Source organism: Gekko japonicus, unplaced genomic scaffold (assembly GCF_001447785.1).
Source record: "Gekko japonicus isolate JY-2015 unplaced genomic scaffold, Gekko_japonicus_V1.1 scaffold332, whole genome shotgun sequence".
Lineage (NCBI taxonomy): Eukaryota > Metazoa > Chordata > Lepidosauria > Squamata > Gekkonidae > Gekko > Gekko japonicus.
The window spans coordinates 693,391-714,306 of NW_015177015.1; the positions used below are offsets into that span (position 1 = coordinate 693,391).

Sequence of the window (20,916 nt, forward strand, 5' to 3'; positions counted from 1 at the left end):
TGGGATTACCGAAGGAATGGAACTGAGAGGCTTGGGCAGCTTTCATCCTGAAATAGAGCTAATGAACAATGGCTTTACAAATTCACTTTCATCATACTTGTTTAATAATGAACACAGCTCCTCCCTGGGATCATTGTCACTCAGCAGCCCTCAAAACACCAGCCGGCACCAGGCAAGCAACCTGAAGAAGCGATGCCTCTCCATGCTGCCGTCTTCTGCCGATGGGATTGACATTACAACTATCATACGTACCTCACAGACGTCATTGGTCACCTGCGTGAATGGACTGCGGACTAATTCAGCTGGCATTTCCTCTTCTCCTGGGGAAATCACTCTCCACGGTGCTCAGAAATCATCTCGGCCCCAGTCTTGCTCCCAGCCTGGGACCCACTGCCATCACCCCTCTCCGTCAGTATGCCTTTTACCTGTTTCCAGTGACTGTGTTCGAGGGGACTGTGATCATTCCCAAATGCGGCAAGCAGAAGAAAATGCAAGCCTTTGCCTTATAATGAACAACACTAGTGTTCCTCAGCAAGAGGCTTCCCACAGCAACCAAAAGTTGAGTTTTTTAAAACAAGAACCACTTGACGAATATTCGTCTGCAACCGATCTTTTTCAGCATCACCAAGAGCTGCCGCCACCTTATCATTTACACCAACCGCGAAGCCAGGCTCAAGGGACGCTGTCTCATTTACATGCTTCCATGTCTCCAAAGTCTCTTCAAATGAGTGAGGGTGATGAGCAAGAGACCAGCAATGGCAAGCAGGCCTGTCGGTGGATTGACTGTAGTGCTGCTTATGATCAACAAGATGAGCTGGTTCGGCACATAGAAAAGACACACATTGATCAGCGGAAAGGAGAAGACTTCACTTGCTTCTGGGCAGGCTGTGTCCGTCGATATAAGCCTTTCAATGCTCGTTACAAACTGCTGATTCACATGAGGGTTCATTCCGGCGAAAAACCAAACAAGTGTATGGTAAGTCTGGAATATATTTATTTGACTAGAAATATAAAGAGGTCTCTGCATTCATTCTTCTTTTTAAAATATTCTTCCAATATAATCATAGTCCTTTTCTGTAACCTGTTCTATGATATTTCCAAGCAGAATTCAACTAGAAGTGCATACTGAATTCTTTGCACTCTTTCTGCTTTCTCAGTAGCCTTCCAACATAATTATAGTGCTTTCCTGCAACTGTTTCTGTGATGGTTCCAAGAAAACATTGGGGTGGAAATAACTTTATATCAGAGGAAATGTCTGAGTTATAAGTATTGTAATGATAACAAATAATATTTTGGTGGCCTCTGAAAGCTTAGCTTTTAATATAGAGATTTATTTTTGAAATGGTTATTGAAATCTTCATACGATCAAAGCAACCTGCAGCAATGTAATGTAAAGAAAGAATGACTGAGCCTCCGGTGGTATTTTAAATCAAGAAACAAGAAGCAAGTTCATTGAAATTCATTTCCTTCTGCCTTATAAACAAGCTTCCAAATGAGTACAGTCATTTGAATTATAACACAATAGGCAGAAAATTCCAATAAACATAATTAGTAATTAAAACTGAGTATGTCGTATGACTTTTAAGTTAAGTGTTTTCTTTTAACTTAATAAGAATTTTTGAAGAATATCAATAAAACTGTTCTGCTCTGATCAGGCAGCTATAGAAGAAGTTCCAAAGAGAACATCTTGGGAACAGCACTGTCTATGCTGGCATTATCAAGATAATGTGGGCAATTAAAATAAAAGCTAATGACTTGCAGTTGGCTTTCCACATGTTGAAAGCAATAATAATATGAGATCCTGAATAGAATAGATGATAACAGGGCAAGATTGGTCAGAGCTTCCAAACCCAGCTGTGAAATATGAAACTTTCGTTTGAAACCTCAAATGTATTGCTTACAAAGGAATAACCACACCAACAGATTGGGTTCCCTCCATCAAAATGTCAGCAACCAGGAGCACTTGGGACATTTGTTATTTCTTCATTCGAACACAGTACAGTACTGGTGCTCTGAAATAAGGAACCCCCACTATGTATTATGGCTGTGATGTTTGGGAATGAGAAGCATTCTCTTCAAACTAAGCCATCCCTTCAGATTGAAAAGACATCTGGTAACCTTACAGAAAATGAGGACGCTTTAATGGAACTATTTTCTCCCAAATGCAGCTCTTACTGAGAACAAAAACTTAGCACAAGAATAAACTTTTATCCCTATACATTTTTGACTGGATTTGATCTTTAATATATATGTCGGTTAATAAAAGATTATATATTTTTTAAAACGTAGTGTGCGGAAGAATGTACTTTCAGATAAATATCACTGTATTCCTATTACTGTGGCAGTGCAGGCTTAATTTCTCTGTTCCTGGAGTATCCAGGGGTTGTTAGAAGGAAATAAAATAACATAGTGAAACAGTGGATATTCTGCACCTGGTTTCTCATATATAGGACAGACTTTATTTTCTCGTGTCACTGTATATCCATTCTTTATTTTCTGTAATTCAGATGCTCCCTGTCAGATGATGAATTGTCTGTTCAGAAATATGAGAGTAGGGATTCTTCTCTGAGTATGGATACTACTACTTCCCGTTCCAAACTATTTTATGTATTACCTACATGGCAGAAAATAATTTTGTTTGCAGATTTTTCTTGACCAAAACTAGCAAATTAAAGTAACAATTAAAAAATGAGTTCACATACAACGTTCCTGAAAAGCATATTGTTATTTAGATTTCAATGTACTGAAGTTCCAGAATATCCATGCAGCTTAAACAAGGTCCTCATCAGGTAACATCTCTAGTGGCGCAGATGATTTACACAGGGGAAGAACCTTCGAAATCACCAGTGGGGTAGCTGTGCCTTATGCATTCTTAGAAGTTAGAAACTGTGAATGTGCCTGCATTACATAGTCGAGGTAACTTTCTAATTTTGCAGGTTGCTTGCAAAGTGATGAAAACAGTCTATTTTCTTGGTTTCTCTGGGGGGGTTTTAGAGACCAGAGATGCATGATTAGATTTGTGTTGGTTTTCCCCCCAGTGATAAAACAGATGGTTTAGAAATTTGGATTTACTTAACACTGAGAAAACCCTCTCTGTATTGTCTTTGTTTGACAGCTATCATTTAGCGGTTCTTTAATACTTACCTTTCTACAACCAGTTCTTGTAATTTAGTTTAAGGAATGCATTGAATGTTGTCATATTTTAATCTGTATCGAACAAAAGTAATTTCAGAAGGGTTTTGACAATTGGACTGTAGAAAAACTTCATATGTAGTATGCTGTGTAAATACTATGGTACTTAAGCAAATTTTCTTGTCGGTGATGTAGGCAAAAGGCTCAACACACATGACAGTGTAGTGTTTAGAATGTGCTCAATTGTGTCCCAGTCAGAACTTGGCAGTTCAGAAGTTACAGAACCAACAGTTGGCATCTAGCTTTTGAGTGACTGTGGAAGAGTTATGGGTGAGGCTATTAATAGCTGTTTTCCTTAAGAAAAGGAAAGGGGACAGCTATCCTTGTTTGAAATAAATAATGAATTGTTGTGATTGGGAGTTCAGCACAACAGCAGATTCTGAGTTGGATGAGACTATTAAAATTCATATTTTTGCAACACGTTTAAGATGCAGAAAGTTATGGGCATATGTCTTTAAAATTTATATCAGCCAGGTCCATTTATTTATAGACTAAAATGTTAAATTTGTTTGCATTTTGATGCAATATTGTTTCAAAAGTTCTTAAAAATAGATTCATGACCATGAATTCATCGAGGGAATTATCAGGTGGTGGCAGATGTTTTTAAAACCTGTAGCATAACAGTGAGTGATCATGGGTATTTTCTTTCCCCCAAAAGCTATTTCTTTCTCTTTTGTTACTTCCAGTGCTCTTCCAAAATACATTTGTACTTTCTTTGAATCTGGGTGTCTTTCCCATCTGTTCAGCAAAATTTGTTGGCTAAATATGTATTGAATGTGTTCATGGAAGGCTGGCAACAAGTAGCTTCATGTCTATATGCATAAAAGCTCCCATCCATGTAAAATTATTAATTTCTTATGACAGGCTTTGCTACTATGTACTGTAATAGACAAAGGAATTTTGGAATTCAGGCTACTTGAGAACAGGAAATACATGAGACATTTTGATTGAAAAGTAAATGGTCCACTAAAATGGCAGTTAATCCTTTTATTATCTTTCCAACAGCAGTTTCCACAATACTTTCATGAGGTAAGCTTCCCTCCAGTCCAACTGTAACACTCATCATTACAGCTGGTTTAAATTTAGCCTGTGTGCTCCATTCTCTACAGCAGACAGTGGAAAAGCAAAAAATCTATCTGCTGTAAAGGAATTACTGATATTTGAGGGGATTCAGCTTCTGTTTGGGTGCCAAAAAGCTGTTTTTGTTTTTTATTAATTTAATAATTGATTCATTATCTATGCTGTGTCCTTTTCATTTGTGTGGGGTTTTTTGTTATGTTTTGCTTTTTGCCTTTTTATTCCTTCGCCTGCGCAAGTAGTCTGAAGGAAACTACCTAATCTCTCTGCAATATCCTGTTATGTTTCATACTCAACTTGTGTTATTTTAGTTTTATTAAATTTGGTGCTCATCTGCATTTTGATCAAAATATATCCAACTAAAATAATGATGCAATGCCCCTAAGACTTGAACTTATGAAGATTAATTTCATGCTTTTTTAGATTTGATGTCCCAGACAACTGGAATTTTGATTGTCTGACAGTAAAACTTAGCCAGATTAAATGTTTTCATTATAAAATGCAAAAAGAGGATTTTCCATGTTATCTTTTTGTTCTGCCATCATTTTGAGTAATAATGAATCATGATCCCTAAACATTGTATGATAAAGTTTAAGTGTCTGTTTACATTTGGAAAGGTATATGTGTGTGAACACGTGTGTGAATTGATCCATTACCTAGCATGAGACACAGTGTGTGAAATATTGGGTAATCTGTCTCTTCTCCACTTAAATAAAGTGATGGTAATACCAAATTTAAGAGTGCCTCTGCTTATAATATTCACAGAATTCGGCTTCTAAACTGGAGAAGCAGAATGATAAGAGAAAGAAAAGACACCTTTTGATTAACAGATGTAAGTTTTATTAATTTAAATGTGGATATCTCTATAAATGATCACAAGTAATAGGTGGCCAATTTGTGATGCCTGAATATTTTAGTTTCCTTTATCTCTTTGTAAAAATAAACATCTCAATTGCTTTCTTCATTGGGAACCTAGCTGGGTGGAAGCTGCTTTAATGGGAGTGGCTGTGTTTAAGTTTAAATGACATAACCATGTTCAAGGGGGCTAAATGCATGGGCTGTAACCATAGAATTGGCACTCCCTCATCTAATAGGATGACAGTTCCATGTTTGGGAATTTAGTAATCTGCCAGCGCTCACATGGGGTGATTTAAACATTCTTACTATGGGAAGATGACTCCTATCTGGCTGGAATCATGATCAAAAGATTCCATTATCTCCCTTCAGTTAGCTGCATTCTATTCTTGTTTTGACTGCAATAATAAATTTTATTTATTTTGTGTTAAGGGAAAGACAGTCAAATTGTAAGCCTACACACTAGTAAGTGTTATCTTCATGCTTCAGAAATGAAAAAATGAGGTACAAAGAGGTAAATCAATCTAACTAAGGGCCACCTAATATACTGATTGAGGAGATGTTCAGTAGGGTTTCCAGGTCTGGTCTGACAAACAGCAGAAGGCGAGGTGGAGCAGGGACATGTGGTGTAGTCATTAGCAACAGCATGATGTCACTTCTGGGAAAACCCTACACTGGAATCTCTATGGTAAAACTGATGTCACACACAGGTATGGTGTTTTATTTCTGTGACGTAATGTTGGGTTAAAATTTAGGCTTCTAGAGTAAAAAAGTGGGGGACTGGATGGGTGATTGAAGTGTGTTATGATTGGATGGTAGCTGTGCCCTATGGGACAGAATTGATCGGTTTGCAGAGAGAGGGGTTTTGTTCAGTGAGTATGTGGGGAAGAAATTTGAGTGGGTGAAGAGTGCACTGTGGAGAGTGAGAGAAATCTGTGTTCTGTCTGAAAATTATGAGCCTAAGTGGCAAGTGAGGAAAATAACCCTGTATGGAAGTCATTAGCCTAAGTGGCAGATGAGGAAATAAGCTTTTGTAGTTATGTCTATTTAAGGAACTTTAGAGAAAGAAGAACTATATGTATCTGAAACCATTATGTTTATGAACTTTACTAGAACCAATACGGTTTTATAATTCTAAATAAACTCTCTATATAAGAGAAAATAACTTGTTTTATTTAGAATAAAGGATTTCCTTTTACCCCAGACCCACCCCCCTGTACTGACCATTCTTTCATTCTACCAAGTATAACTAACCCAACCTATTCTTTGGGTCCAACTAAGAATTCTGAGGCAAGAGCCTTTGGTGGCAGCATAAATAAGTAGGAAATGATGCAGAAGGCAATAAGGCAGCATAACACACAACCTCAAAATTCTACAAAGAGGTGACTTTAGAGGTGTTTCATATAAGGGGAAGAAAATAAGAGTAAAGGATTCCCTTTTACCTCAGAGCCACTCCCACGTGCTGACCATTCTGTCATTCTACCGATATAACTAAGCCAACCTGTTCTTTGGGTCCAACTAAGAATTCTGAGGCAAGAGCCTTTGGTGGGGGCGAAAATAATTAGGAAACAATAAGGAAGGCAAGGAGGCAGCATAACACGCATCCTCTCTGAACTCTACAGAGAGGTGTCCTTAGAGATGTTACATATAAGGGGTCGTAGAAAAAAGCGAAAACCTTAAAATGGAGTTTTCCCAGATGTAGCATCAGTCTTCTGTAGGAATCTTTGAAAACCTCTATGGTTGTATCATAAATTTTCTGACAATTCCTAGAGAGTCTTAATATTACTTCCAGGTTCCACAAACTCTGTCATCATATCCTCATGGTGATTAAAAACTTTTCCCCTCCCACTGGCTACTAGAGTGCCAGTGGGCAAGACCAGCTGGGGACGAGAGATCTCCAGCCTCCAGTGGGCACATGGTGACCCTACGTTCTGTGAACTCTGATCGTGTACAACAATCACTACATTACATTATTTTAAAAATATTTTTATTGTTTTTAACAATCAGACAAAACAGACAAACAAACATAAATGAGAGTATTAATTAAAAACATTTCAATGACAATATTCCTGGGAATTAAGATCTGTAATCATATCTGAAATTTATGAGGTTGTTTTCAAGAGATTACTGCACCTATTGCTGCATATGATAATGTTGTCTTACAATAACATCTTAGGTGCTGCTAGGTTTGATGGAGACTTTGTTTAACCTAAAGAAGGTGCTAGGGTTTTTTTGGGGGGGGGCAGACATCTTCTAAGCATGCCACTCTGATACTGAGTGGTTTCCTTCATCTTGTCCCTTCCACAGCAACATTTGTTACAGTCCTTTGGCAAAGGAGATTCTGTCAGTATAACTGGTTGCGTGATTCAGCTATTTTGGAGGGAGGGCAGTAATTTTCCCTGATTCCAGGCAAAATTTGCTTTGCTGCCGGGAAACAGTACATTTAATTTTCACTGAGAAGTGCTACAAAAACAAGAAATAATAGTGATCATATAGAATGTACTCCCATTGTCCTTCACCTATTGCAGTTCTGTTTCTGCAAACAGTACTTTGCAAGTTTAAGTCTCTGTGCTAGATTTAGTGGAGTGGTGCAGACTCTCTGTTCTCATATTATTCTTGCTGTGTGTGGAGATACCATGCCCACAAAGAGGTTCTGGTGCTCAGATGCCCTGCAATTTACTTTGCTGAATAACTTATCTTGGCCTTTCTTTTGAAATGGTACCCAAGGCATTTAAAAGTAGGAAATGGAAAAAGCATGTTCTCATAATCCAGCTCAGTAAAGTTTGCACAACTTGCTCTTTGTTTCATCATCCCAACAATAAATCTTTCATTTGTGTCAGCTGAGAGTGCCTACTAAATCTGCAAGTGATTAGTTCTATAAATTGTGTTGGTACCCTTGCTCTACATGGGTAAACGATAAAATAGGAGTTGGTCAAGACTCTTTTATGGCCTGGCAGGAAGATTTTTACAAAACAGTCCTGATGCATGGAGTTCCTTCCAAGTGTTTCCAATCTCTATTTGCGGGTCAAGTAATCAAAAAATTATTCTGGAATGTAAAAATCGAAGTTAGCTGATCAGGAATTGTCAGAATATTCTCCTAAGGAGGAATTCATACAAGAAAACAGCCACATGTCTGTTTCCCATATAGTTCTTTATCTGAGTTAAATCTACTAATTACACTTTGATACAGTGCCCTTTTCCCTGAAGATTCGGTTATGTGGTTGTACTTTCCATACTTACATCTGTGTTTGCTCATTTATAGCATATAATGCAAAATGTGGAAGTGAAGATTTCTATTTCCTGATCATAGATGAATTAAATATATGGTGCTTTACAAAGGAGGTCTTCCCATTTGTTCTAGGAGATAAACCTGTGGATATTTTTTAAAAAGCATTGCTCCACCTGGTGGCATTTTATAATAGTTACAGAGATTACTGCAGAAAATATTTAAATCATCTGATAAAGGAACAAATGTCCATATGAGAACCGGGTGCCTTTAGGACAGGAGAGTCTCATTGGCCTGTGTGAAGGACAGTCTGACAAACTAGACTGTCTAGGAGGGATGGGCTATGTGTATAATCCTAAAAGGGGGACTTAAGGGGTTCAGGGGACAAGGGAGATGTCTCCCCCCAAATGGGGAAGGGAAAGAAAGGCATTTTAAACATGCCTGGGTTCCCTACCCGAGAAGATCAAGCAGGGAACCCAGGCATGCTTGCATGCCTGCCCTTTGTCAGGGGGTGTGGCATATGCAAATGAGCTATGCCAATGAGTTCCTGCACCTCTTTTTCTACGAAATGACCCCTGAGTGTATCCTTGAGGACAAAAAAGCAATGCCAGTGGAGTCCTGGCTATCTTGCTTCCTGTTCTGCACTCAGTCTACGAAATTATTTATATAAGTACCCTATTCATGTTCATTACACTGATACAATTGACTTTGAGGGGATTTAGAATGGAGGACAAGCAAACTCCCTACCCTAGTGTTTCCCACAGCAAAGCCCCCCTCCCTTAATATCCAACCTATCCAAGGACCAAAATGCACTGAACGAAATTTTTGTCATAGGGGTGCCAGTTGTGGGTTGGGAAATACTTGGGGATTTTGAGGGTGGAGCATGAGGAGGGTGGGTTTGGGGGAGGGGAGGGACTTCAATAAGGTATAATGCCATAGAGTCCACCTTCCAAAACAGCCATTTTCTCCAGGTGAACTGATCTCTGTCATCTGGAGATCATTTGTGATCCCAGAAGATCTCCAGTCACCACCTGGAGGTTGGTAACCCTATCGTGTCAGCACATTTGTTCCAAAACTGAATCATGGTTATATGCAGTGTTTTTGCCCCTGGAAATGGTGCCAGGGGAGCTTTTGCCCCTTCCCCAACATGTCGATCAGTGCACATGAAGCCAAAGGATGGGGCATATAGGGCCCCCAAATGTGGTTTCCGATGCCCGATGGTGAAAATGCCACAGGAAGGAAGCCTGAAGCCTCTTCCTCCCCCATGCCCCATTGGTATTCAACAGGAGAAATGGGGAGCTTATTAAAGGTAAGTCCTTGTTAGAATGTATAACCATGAGTCATACCTGTCTCCTTACACATATTTTTCGTACTGTGTATTTTGGCTCTCAGCATTTCCAGCTGTTACTGTTTGAAATTTGCTTTCTCTGTTCAGTCAAGTGCACTTAATTCAATTCACTTGTGTGTTTGTTGTGTAAGTGGTAATTGCTCTAGGTTCTGGGGGCTCTTCCGGGAGGGGGCTTTGTTGGGGTTTGGACTCTGTAAGTGAATACTTGAGGTCTATGGCTGGTAGGTAGCATTTGTTCAGAGTAAAAAAAACCTGCCAGGGCATATGAGTGATAAGGTGCGGGTGAATACAGTATCTGCTGCGAGTATCATGTGCAGCACTCTTGGGTGGATGCATTTGGTTGTGTTTGCAAGGAGCAGGAAGAAGCTCTTACTGTTTGTGAGGAAAGTGGTAACTTGAAAACCAGGCAGCTTTCTCCACCAGCTGAGAGGAGGCTGTGTGTGGCTTGCAGCCAGCTGTCATTCTGAGGGTGCCCACAGCTCACCCTTGTGTCACCAGTGGTCCACGTTAAGCCAGTTGTGGTGAGGCCTTGCCATCAGCTGGGCACCATGAGGCGGCAGCATGGTCTCTGTTGGGGAGGCTGGAGAAAGATTTGGTGAGACACAGAACCCAAGATTTGGTGAGACAAGCCAAGATTCAATTATCATTTGCGGACCGAATCCTGATTTTACTAACCATAGCAAAAATAAGCCATGGTTTCACATTATATCTGAACCGACCCAGCAAGAAACAAACAAGTCAAATGATTTAACCACTTTTATTTGTGTCAGAGAAGAAGCCGAGGGCATAACAAATTGACAAATAAATACTAATCAAAATGCACACATTTTTGCAGTTGATAAAAAGTCCTAATTGATCATTCATATTCAATAAGAAGAGAAGAGAAGAGATTGGATTTATACCCCGCCCTTCACTACCCAAAGGAGTCTCAGAGTGGCTTACAAACTCCTTTCCCTTCCCCTCCCCACAACAGACAACCTGTGAGGTTGGTGGGGCTGAGAGAGCTCTGACAGAAACTGCTCTTTTTCAAGGACAGCTCTTGTCAGAACTACGGCTTGCCCCCAAGGTCATCCAGCCAGGTGCAAGTGGAGGAGTGGGGAATCAAACCCGGTTCTCCCAGATTAGAGTCCGCGCACTTAACCACTACACCAAACTACACCAATGGAAACCTCATATAACACTAATGTCTTCACACTGAAGAATCGGAACTATTGTTTTAAAACATTTAACTTTATTTCAAATTAATGGAGAAAGGTCATATGAAAATTAAATGGAAGGAAGATGGATCATAATTCCAGATTTCTGCCAAACATTTTTATGAATTAACGTTTTAAATTTATTATTTACCAAAATATTGCACGTGATCTTATCTGAACGCAGCAAAACTGATCTCTGTAGTGTGGAGATCCGTTGTAATTCCAGGAGATTTCCAGGCCCCAGCTGGAGGCTAGCAACCCTACTCTTGCATATTTCATTTGTGGCCCCTCTACTCCTCGAAGGAGGAGGAGGTATGTGGTGGTAGTGAGCACTGGAGGCAGCTGTTAGGAGATGGGAAGGCTTGGTTTGGTCCCTGAGCTGCCCGTTGCAAAACTGTACTCTGGTGTTCTTTTAGGTGCCTCCTACACCTTTGCCCTCTTGCCATGGCAACCTTTTGGAGTCAGTGCAATAATGCAACAGTTTTTTGGAAAATGGAAGTAGATAAGGGTTTCTTGGCAAGTAGGGCAAATGCTACTTGCTGGTCAAGAGTGCATAGATGATGACTTGGCTAAGGTGCTACAAATCACTGTTTCTGCCCCTATAACTCATAAAATCATAAAGCTTGACACCAGCTGAACTTTGTATAGAATATATAAATGACTGTATGAATATGTATGAATATATAATTACTGGAAACTATTCATTATTCCTATAACTATTCTCCTTTAGTAACATTGTTGAGTTGTCCCTTTTGCAACAACACATAACTGGTGGATTAGTGTTAATAATTTAAAATGTTCTAGGGAGTTTATCCACAAAACAGAAGAGCAGCCAGCTGACTTTCATGTCCAGAACGATAGGAATTCCATTTCACCATGGCAAGTCTCCATCTCCTGTTTTAGCATCTTTGGCATTCACTAAGAGGATGGGAAATTAAAGAATTATTTGAAAACTTGGAAGGCTGGCTTTTAAGAGGAGATTAAAAGAGCGAGCTGTGTCCAGTTTGCCCAAAGAAAGCACTAAGGAAAACAGAGAAAAAATTGCTTAGAAGAGTTCAGGAAGTGATAAGTAGGAATTAACAGCACGAAAGAACATTAAGCAAAATTGAAGAAGAGCAAAAATAAACCTTGTAGTGAAAGTTCCTTTAATGGAAAATCCATCATTTCTGTAAAAAAATCTCAAGCCATTTGTTCCAAAGTATTTTTATTGCTATCAATGGAATTCTTGCAAGTTTGCATAGTGTTGAACACTGCAAACCATAAACCATTTCTTTTTGGCCCAGTCGTTCTAGATGTTCTCCAGACTAAATGGTTGGTTGCTTCCAACCTGAACAAAATGTCCTCTCTCAACCCTGCTTTACTTCGCTGGATTATGCTTGTGGGGCATAGAGTTGCTAACCTCCTGGTGGCATCTAGTGATCTCCAAGAATTACAACTGATTTCCAGACTACAGAGATCAATTCCTCTGGAGAAAATAGCTGCTTTAGAGGTTGGACTCTATAGCATTATACCCTACTGAAGTCCCTCCCCTCTTCAAATCCTGCTGTCCCCAGGTCCCATCCTCAAATCACGAATTTCCCAACCTAGATCTGGCAATCCTATGGGGAACCCACAACATGGTGACATTATGTCACACATTTTAATTTACTAAATATTGCTGGGGGACAGAGATTTACTACTTTCATTGGCAGCCACGAGGGAATAATTATTCCTAGCCTGTGTCAAAATACAAATACAGTACCTTTATTGGCATAAAATATCAAATACACGTGCAGCATAGAGCCTCAAGATAGGCTGGGGGTGGGGGCCCTAGCCCGTGTCATCTAAGGCTGCACTTGAAAACTAGAGAATTATACGGATCTAGATATTTAGTATGATACTGGATGGAACAAGAATGAAAGAAAGATCATCAAGAAAGTCGTATACACAGAAGAATTATATTTTAAAAGGAAGTCAGAATCTTACCTTTTGGAGAAACAACCAAAAGGGATGGTTCAGGAAGGTGACAACTATAGGACGCAGGGTAGCAAAAGAAAAGTCCATCTGGGAAAATCGGTGAGTGGCCAGAAAGGTACCACTTTCAAGGGGGTGTTGTTCAAAGACTTTGAACATAATTTTTCTGAAAGGCTTTTATTGTTCTTTCTCTATCTCTAGTACACAAAACTTTGCAGAAATAGTTGGTAGGGTGTCTTTTTCCTGCCTTCTCCATCCCCAAGTAGCCTACTGTTTGCCCTGAAAGCCTCTCTGAGGGTTGGGAAAGCCTTGTAAGTAAAATGTATAGGAAAATATAGTAGCAGAACCCTTGAGAATAAATGAGATAATTGAGGGAGAATATACAGCAGAGGGCCACAGAGTTTCTGGTGATTTCTAGGGAGGTGTGACATCACTTCCAGGTTTTCCCCACAAGTGGTGTCATGCCATTGCCTGACATTGGCCTAGTGTCCCCCCACCAGACTCCTACCAGTGGCTAGACCATGCCTGGCCACCTTAATACAGCATCAAAAAGAAGGGGTGGGCCACAGACTATGAGGAGAGTCAAACTGTGAACATGTTTGCCAAGTCTTGGAAGACAGAAATATGGCAAGTAGCAGGGGGCAGAGTGTAGCATCCGTGGTAGGCCCACTCAAGGAATGGATGAGAGCCTGTACACTTGGAATCTTGTCACTGCGAGACAATAAGAGAGGAGACAAAACAGAACTGGTTTGTACTGTAAAGAAACCACTACCAGTGGACAACCAACAAATGATTCCTCCTAACGCTAGAGAAAAGTGTAAATGTTCCTGTTCTCCACAACTGGTTGACATAGGACTTGTATAATTTGCTAGAGTTGACCATTCAGTTTGCTTCAATTTGTACTTTGCATCACTATCAAAACGGAGGTTATTTAAGTTTATAAGAAGCTTCTCTCCAGGGTTTTAAAGTTCATTTTTCCTAGGACAATTTCTGAAAGCATTCAATTGTAACGTAAACAAAGCCATATTTTTTCATGAAAAACTGGCTTGCTCTCATTTTAAATCCATGGTGTCTTGCCCAGAAATTATTTTGAGAACAGGAATCTGTCATATAACTTAGCCACCTTAGACAAAATAGGCAATAAAACTGTGTTTTTACGGTGTGTGTGTTATATTCAGATAATGTATTGAAAAGGTAGTTGTTATAATGTTGTTTTTCCTTCCCATCTGTTACACTAAGGTATGCACTAAAATATAAGAAGAAATAGTAAATACTGAGTGGAATTCTAGCTTAAATATGCTAACCAGTTAACAATTAAACTGGGAACAGTAATTTCCTCCATTGTCGCATGCCTATTTTAATATAGGTTACAAAATAGTCTTTAATCCCTATTTCCACATTTTTCATGGGGAGTATATAATGGTATTATTCATGGCTTGTAAGTTGGATCGATGAATTTTGACAAGCATTTTGCAATATAGATGGTCATGTTGGGAGACATAATTTGTGTTCAACTAATGACTGCATAAATTTCCCTGAAGATCTATGAAACATGTTGGGAGCTTTCCGTCAAGCTACTATTATGTCCTTACCTTGAATATTTATTTTTTTTTTAATAAAGATTTTATTAGCTCCCCTGAAAAGGGGAGGTATTTCGCTTAAAAGAAAAAAGGGAAAGGTAGACAGTGGGAGAAAGAGAAAGCTGAGTGATATATAAACTGGTAAATTAAACTGTTAGTAATGTCCAATTAATCTTCTTGGGCTTCTTCTGTGTGTTGTCAAACTTCTTTTCTTAGTCCGGTCTCATGTGATTCTCTGTTAGTATATTAGTAATGTTCCCTTGAGTTCTGTTAATAAAAAAAAAAACTCTTCTGGATACAGTCAGAACCGCTTCTTTGTGCTTCTTTGCGTGTTGGGCACTTTTACAATCGCTGACAAGGAGGGGTTTCCTCTGTTGCCTTCTACTTCCGGCTTGTTAAATTCTCCTTCGGGTTGCTGTTAACACACTCAGTTCATGCATTATAAATCCTCTTCCTTTCATGCCTTGGAGGTCCCCAGCTTTGAGAATGGTATTAATTTAATTTCGCTTTTATTTCCGCTCCCAAACTCTCTATTGGGTCCTCCTCGAAACTGTTGACGTATATAAGCGCTTGCCAGGCACTCCTCGCTGTCACAGTTCAAACTTTTCCGTTTTACAAAACTCCCGTCGGATTCACAACTATAAACAGTCCAAAACACTAAACAGCCGGCTCTCACACACAAGCAAACGCCCAGACGGAAGTCCCTCCCTTCCTCCGCTCGTTTTTGTGTGTGCTCCAGAGAGACAAAACTTTTTCTCGCTTTAATTCAAATACATCAAGGGAAAACACCGCTGTTCGCTCAGTCCATTCCCCCCCTCCTTTTCTTTTTCGCTTATGCAGTTAGAGGATTAACCTCCTCGCCTTTTTCGCTGGGTGGGGGGGGAGCGGTTTTAGATCTTTTTCTTTGCATTTTGACAACTCACAGTTAAGCCGATCTTTTCTTTTTCAACTTTTTCGGATGGTCGCTTTATCACTCGGTGACGTCCGGTGGCCCCGCTAAACCCCGTAAAAACGGGATCGCTCACGCAGCAAGGTCCAAAGGGGCAGGGCATGGCGGGAGCCTCGTCTCCAACCTCTCGGCTGAGAGAGAGACCCCCCCCTCGAGCGCCCTAAAGCGCCCCGGATCCGAGCTCCTCACATCCTGAGGTGCTCGTTCGGGTCTCCGCTCGTGCGGATTCCCTCCTCCACCGCGGGCGGGCGAGACGCCCCTCGGGAGCGACCCAAGGATGCGTCCGCCATTCGCGGGAGCCAAACCGGAAGCCTAATAATTTTTAATAGCATGGGAATGTATATAACATTCAGGGTTCAGTTATTTGAGAACAAATTTACAAATCTTAGCCCTGAGCAATTATGATTTGGATGTGGAAAATGGAAAAGTTACTGCAGTCTCTCCCTCTTCCCCAAATGAAGATCTCATTGGGGTCACAGTAAAAACATCACGGGATACTGGTGCAGTTGGTTAATGCGGAGATTCATTTGAGCCAGACCTAAGAGCCAATTCACACATTATGGTGTTCTCAGACGATGTCCTGGTTTTCTACCCTGTCTTTCTGTCACACAGGACTTGTGGGTTCACCTCAATTTCTCCACATGTGGTGCCTGATTCTGATTAGGACTGAACTGTCCTAAACTCCACACCATTTTCCTGACCTGAAATAGTCCTGGGGAGAATCCCATTGGGACCATTTCAGGTTGGGGAAATGGTGCCCCAACTGAGCCAAAGAACCCTTCTTTTCAATGCTGGAACTTGTCCCTGGACCATGAGAAAGGAATGCAGCAGAATTCCTACACAAAAGATATTTTAGTATAAGAAATAACGTTATCCTGATGTGTGGGGTTTTAGCTGTGCGTATCTTCACAGAAGTGAACAGCAATTATACGCACAATGAAAAGCCGCAGAGGCAGTTATCAAACATTATGACAGGCTGCTCGTTAATTCCTATACAGAAGCATCCCAGGGTTGCTTCCAACACAACTTTGTTACATGAGGATAGGTTTTGTGAAGGCAAACTCCATTATGTGTGAAAACTGTTGTCAATTTTTTGTTGTGATCTTAATAATGCAATACAACTTATGATTGCTTGCTTGCTTGCTTGAGCTTTGCCATGATTATTTGTGCTATAAAGCTGCAGGACAAAGTAGATGCCCATGTTATTTGCCTACTTAATGGTATCTACAGTATTACATCTCTCCATCTCTCTGGTAGCTGTTGTGTACAGGTCCATTCCTTTCAAAGGGAATTAACATATCCTCCCTGCCCCCTGCACCTGCTTTGTAAGGCGGAAGGGATAAAAATGAGTCAGTCACCAGTGCATTGACGGCATGAATGCATTTTTGGGGTAAACCCAGGAGTAATGTCACACTGTCAGCACAATGTTTTGGCATTCACCAAGCTTCACATTGACAGCATGATATCACTTCTGGGTTCGTCCTGGAAATGACATTCCACTATTGACATGACCCTGCTTACCCTGCTCTCCAGTCTCCTGCTGGGTGCTAGTGGTTGGGTGCCAACCCTGGTTTCAAAGCTTAATTTTATCTGAAACAAAACTTTCCCCGAAAGTCCCAATCATTAGGCCCTTGTAACAGTAATTAGCTATTAAGGGTTGAAGGAGTAGAGCTTAAACCTGCAGGAAATGCCTTCCCTTATCACTGATCAGTTGCAACTGGGCATACTGACAGGATATTCACAATGTAGTATCAACATTGGGGCTCTCCAAAACGTCTTTTTGCCCCTTAGTGCTACTATCTTTTATCTAAATGGATTATGAGATGCCAAAACTTTTGGATTGCGAGAGATAAGCTGAGATAAAACGGAGACACTAGACTTTGGATACAAAATAGTTCAGACATTTGAAACGTGCACTGCACCATTTCTCTAATTAATAGCTGTATAATTGGATTGTAATAACAGAGGTTATGTTGCAAGAAGATGGATATTTTCTACATTGAGCAATCTTGGAAGACTCAGTTGAATACTTAAAATGCAAACATGAAAACTGTAAATTTTAAAGCAAGAATAAAAGAATTTATGTAGGAAACCAATCAGTGCATCATCCTGTTACGGGAAATCATTATTTTGTCTTTGCCTGCTTTTGAAGATGAATGTTGAAGGAAGGAAGAGACAAAGCACACAATCTGGAGTCTTGTGATTCATCTGTGTGCTATACACATTGGCTTGCAAACATTTTGCATTAAATTCTTGTATATATAAAATCCTGGCTTGTGTTTGCTGTTAGAATCTTCTCCCTGACATTCTTGTTCTATATATGCAGGATTTTTCTTTATGGCTAGGAGAACACTCAGACTTTTAATGCCTGCTATCTAGAGTGTAATACAGTGCATAGATCCCATGGAGCTGCTGACCATGTAGCATGGTGAGCCAGTGTGATGTAGTGCTTAGAGCGTCAGACTAAGCTCTGAAAGACCCAGGTTTGACTCCCCCCCCCCATCACTATGGAAACTTGCTGGGAAATCTTGGGCCAGTCTCACACTCTTAACCTAACCTACTTTGCATGGCTGAAATTAAAATCACTCCTAAGCTACAAACCAAGTTATTGGGGGGAATGAAACAACATCCAGAACTGTGTTTGGTTGGAACTAAAAACAGTACCTCCGTCTTGCCTGGGTTGGACTGCAGTTTGTTAGCCCTTCCAAGCCCATTATTTGTTTCCGCACATTTACTGCACTGTCTGAGCCTGGTGAAAAGGAAAAGTTAGATGTTTTCAGCTTTGAGAATAAAAATGGAGGAGAGAGGAATGAGTTTCCTTGGAGAAAAAAGCAAGGCATAAATTAAATAAATAATCTGCTCAGCCCATTTAGGATCCAGGTGGAAGTCATCCGGCATCTTGATCATCTTCTGTAAAAACAATCCCCCATAGCCTTTGGGGTTAGTGACTCCCTCCCCATGCCTCATATAAAAACCTCAGAAAATCAGAGACACAAATATTAACTTCAGTGGTATTTGCAGCAGGACTTTTTAAAAAAACTTTTTTGTTTAATTAATTAAATGGGAAAAACAATTCTTTAATATTAGGCTAGTTTGGAGAAGCCTTCAAATTCCTTGAGGGAATAAATGTAAAAACAATTAATGTCAGGATATTTGGAACATTCTATATTCTCTCAGTGAATATTAAAAACCTGCATCCATGGGTTGGCTGATTAGGTCACAGAACCATAATATCACAAGGGGTCTTGTAGGCCATCTAGTCCTGTCTTACCTGGTCAAGGCAGGCAATCTACACCTACAGCATTCCTGACAGGTGGCCATCCAGCCTGTGCTTGAAGACTTCCAGCATGGGGAAAACTCTCCCGTCCCTGGGTAACTGTGCCCATTGTCAAAACGCTTTTAATGTTAGGAAGTTTATGTGCAGCCAAAATCTACCTTCTTGCAACTTAAGTCCATTAGACCCAGTGTTGTTTTCTGGAGGAGAAGGGAACAAGTCTTTGTGACAGGCCTACCAGTATTTGAAAAGTGCAGTAATTTCTTCCTCAGACTTCTCTTCCCCAGATTAAACACACCCAGTTCTTTCAACCTTTCCTCCTTAGACTCATTTGCCAGACTTCTGCTTATCTTTGTTGACCTCCTCTGAACCTATTCGAGTTTGTCTACACCTTTTTTTTTTAATTTAGTGCCCAGACCTGGACCCAGCACTCCAGATAAATTGCAACCTGCAAGGAGTAGACTGGAAATATTACTATTCATGGTTTGCAAACTAAAGGTTTTATCCCACAATCAGTGAGCACAACGACTGGGAATCTTTCTCACATTCTCCTCCCTCCAATCATCCTATTCAACCCCAAGACATTTGTTTACACAGGTTGAACAGCTGCATTGACAAGGTGGACGAAATAAAATAACCTTCTTACAAATACAATACCTTTATTGGCACAAGAGATAAAATACAACGTGTAGCATAGAGCCTCAGGGTAGCCGGGGGCGGGGGGGGGGTTAGCACATTCCGAATTGCCTTAATATGAGCCTCTCCTCCTAGATACCTCATAAATACTGGGAGAGTCAAGAAGGATGATTTCCCCCCTCCCCACTGCAGCCCCTTGACCTATATAACTGTTAGTTCATGTAGGTCCCACATCCTGGGGCTAACCTGTGATTGGTGGGGCCTGCAGGAGAGCGGAGATTTTTGGCAGAAGCAAAAGAGCCAAAGAACATGCTGCCACTGGAAGAGCTGCCTACCAGCTGACAGGGGCAGTGGTGTGCTTTACTGAGACCTATATCCCCACAGCAGTATTGGGCCTTCACCCAGGCCTGGGGTGGAGCCAGCCTGGCTCTGCCAAAAGCACCACCTCTTTTGGAGGGGTGTGGCTGGGAAACTAGAAGAGGGTGGGGATAAAAGGGACAAAGATGAGGGCAGAAGGGGAGGAGACAAGAGGAAAGAGAAATGAGTGGGAGGAATAAGAAGTTGAGGCCGCAACAGAGGAGGAGCTGGAGAGGACTTGGGGGGGGGGGAGCAACAAAAACAATGGGGAGATAGAGTGCTGGGAAAGCCAAGGCTGAGTTCTAAAATAAAAGCTCTGGCACCCTCTCAAGTTCATAGTATGTATGCCAACAGACTGTATTTGTACTGTTGCTGATTAGATTTTAAAACTACATTTGGTCCTGGTGTTTCTTCATAGAGGGAGGATTTGATGTGCCATTGCTCGGGGGGGGGGCAACATTGGTGGAGAATGCAGGCAGCACTCCTACAGATATAGGATGGGGAGTACCTAGCTTGGCAGTAGTGCATGTGAAAAAAATCTTTGCAGTCAACCACGAACTGAACAGTTAATTGACAGTGTGATGCAGGCTGAAAACAATGATGCAATTTTAGATTCTATTAATGAATACATAGAGGTGGATCCTGCAGTCCATCAGTGAAAGGCACTGACCATTAGGACATAAGAGATGCCAAAGTTGGATCAGGTCAAAGGCCCATCCAGTCCAACACTGTCACACAGTGGCCAAAAATACCAGGTGCCATCAGGAGGTCCACCAGTGGGGCCAGGACATTAGAAGACCTCCCACTGTTGACCCCCCCAAGCATCAAGAAGACAGAGCATCACTTGCCCCAGAGTCCCTATTTATACCTTGTTGCTAATAGCCACTGATGGACCTCTGCTCCATATGCTTATCTAATTCCCTTTTGAAGCCATCCATGCTTGTAGCCACCACCACTTCCTGTGGCAGTGAATTCCATGTGTTAATCACTCTTTGAGTGAAGAAGTACTTCCTTTTATCTGTTCTAACCCGACCGCTCAGCAATTTCATGGAGTGCCCACGAGTTCTTATATTGTGAGAAAGGGAGAAAAGTACCTCTTTCTCTACCTGCTCCATCCCATGCATAATCTTATAAACCTCAATCATGTCACCCCTCAGTCGTTGTTTCTCCAAGCTAAAGAGCCCTAAGCGTTTTAACCTTTCCTCATAGGGAAAGTGTTCCAACCCTTAGATCATTCTAGGTGCCCTTTCTGCACTTTTCCCAAAGCTATAAT

At 40.9% G+C, this 20,916-nt stretch overlaps 1 protein-coding gene across 1 annotated transcript in view; it reads left to right on the plus strand.

Moving 5' to 3' along the window:
• The window catches only part of GLIS1 (GLIS family zinc finger 1), a 334,070-nt gene that overhangs the window by 157,431 nt on the left and 155,723 nt on the right, over positions 1–20,916 (plus strand). The window contains exon 4 of the mRNA XM_015427696.1: positions 1–976. Within this exon, the coding sequence (XP_015283182.1) occupies positions 1–976 (976 nt within the window). The remainder of the gene's footprint in view (positions 977–20,916) is intronic.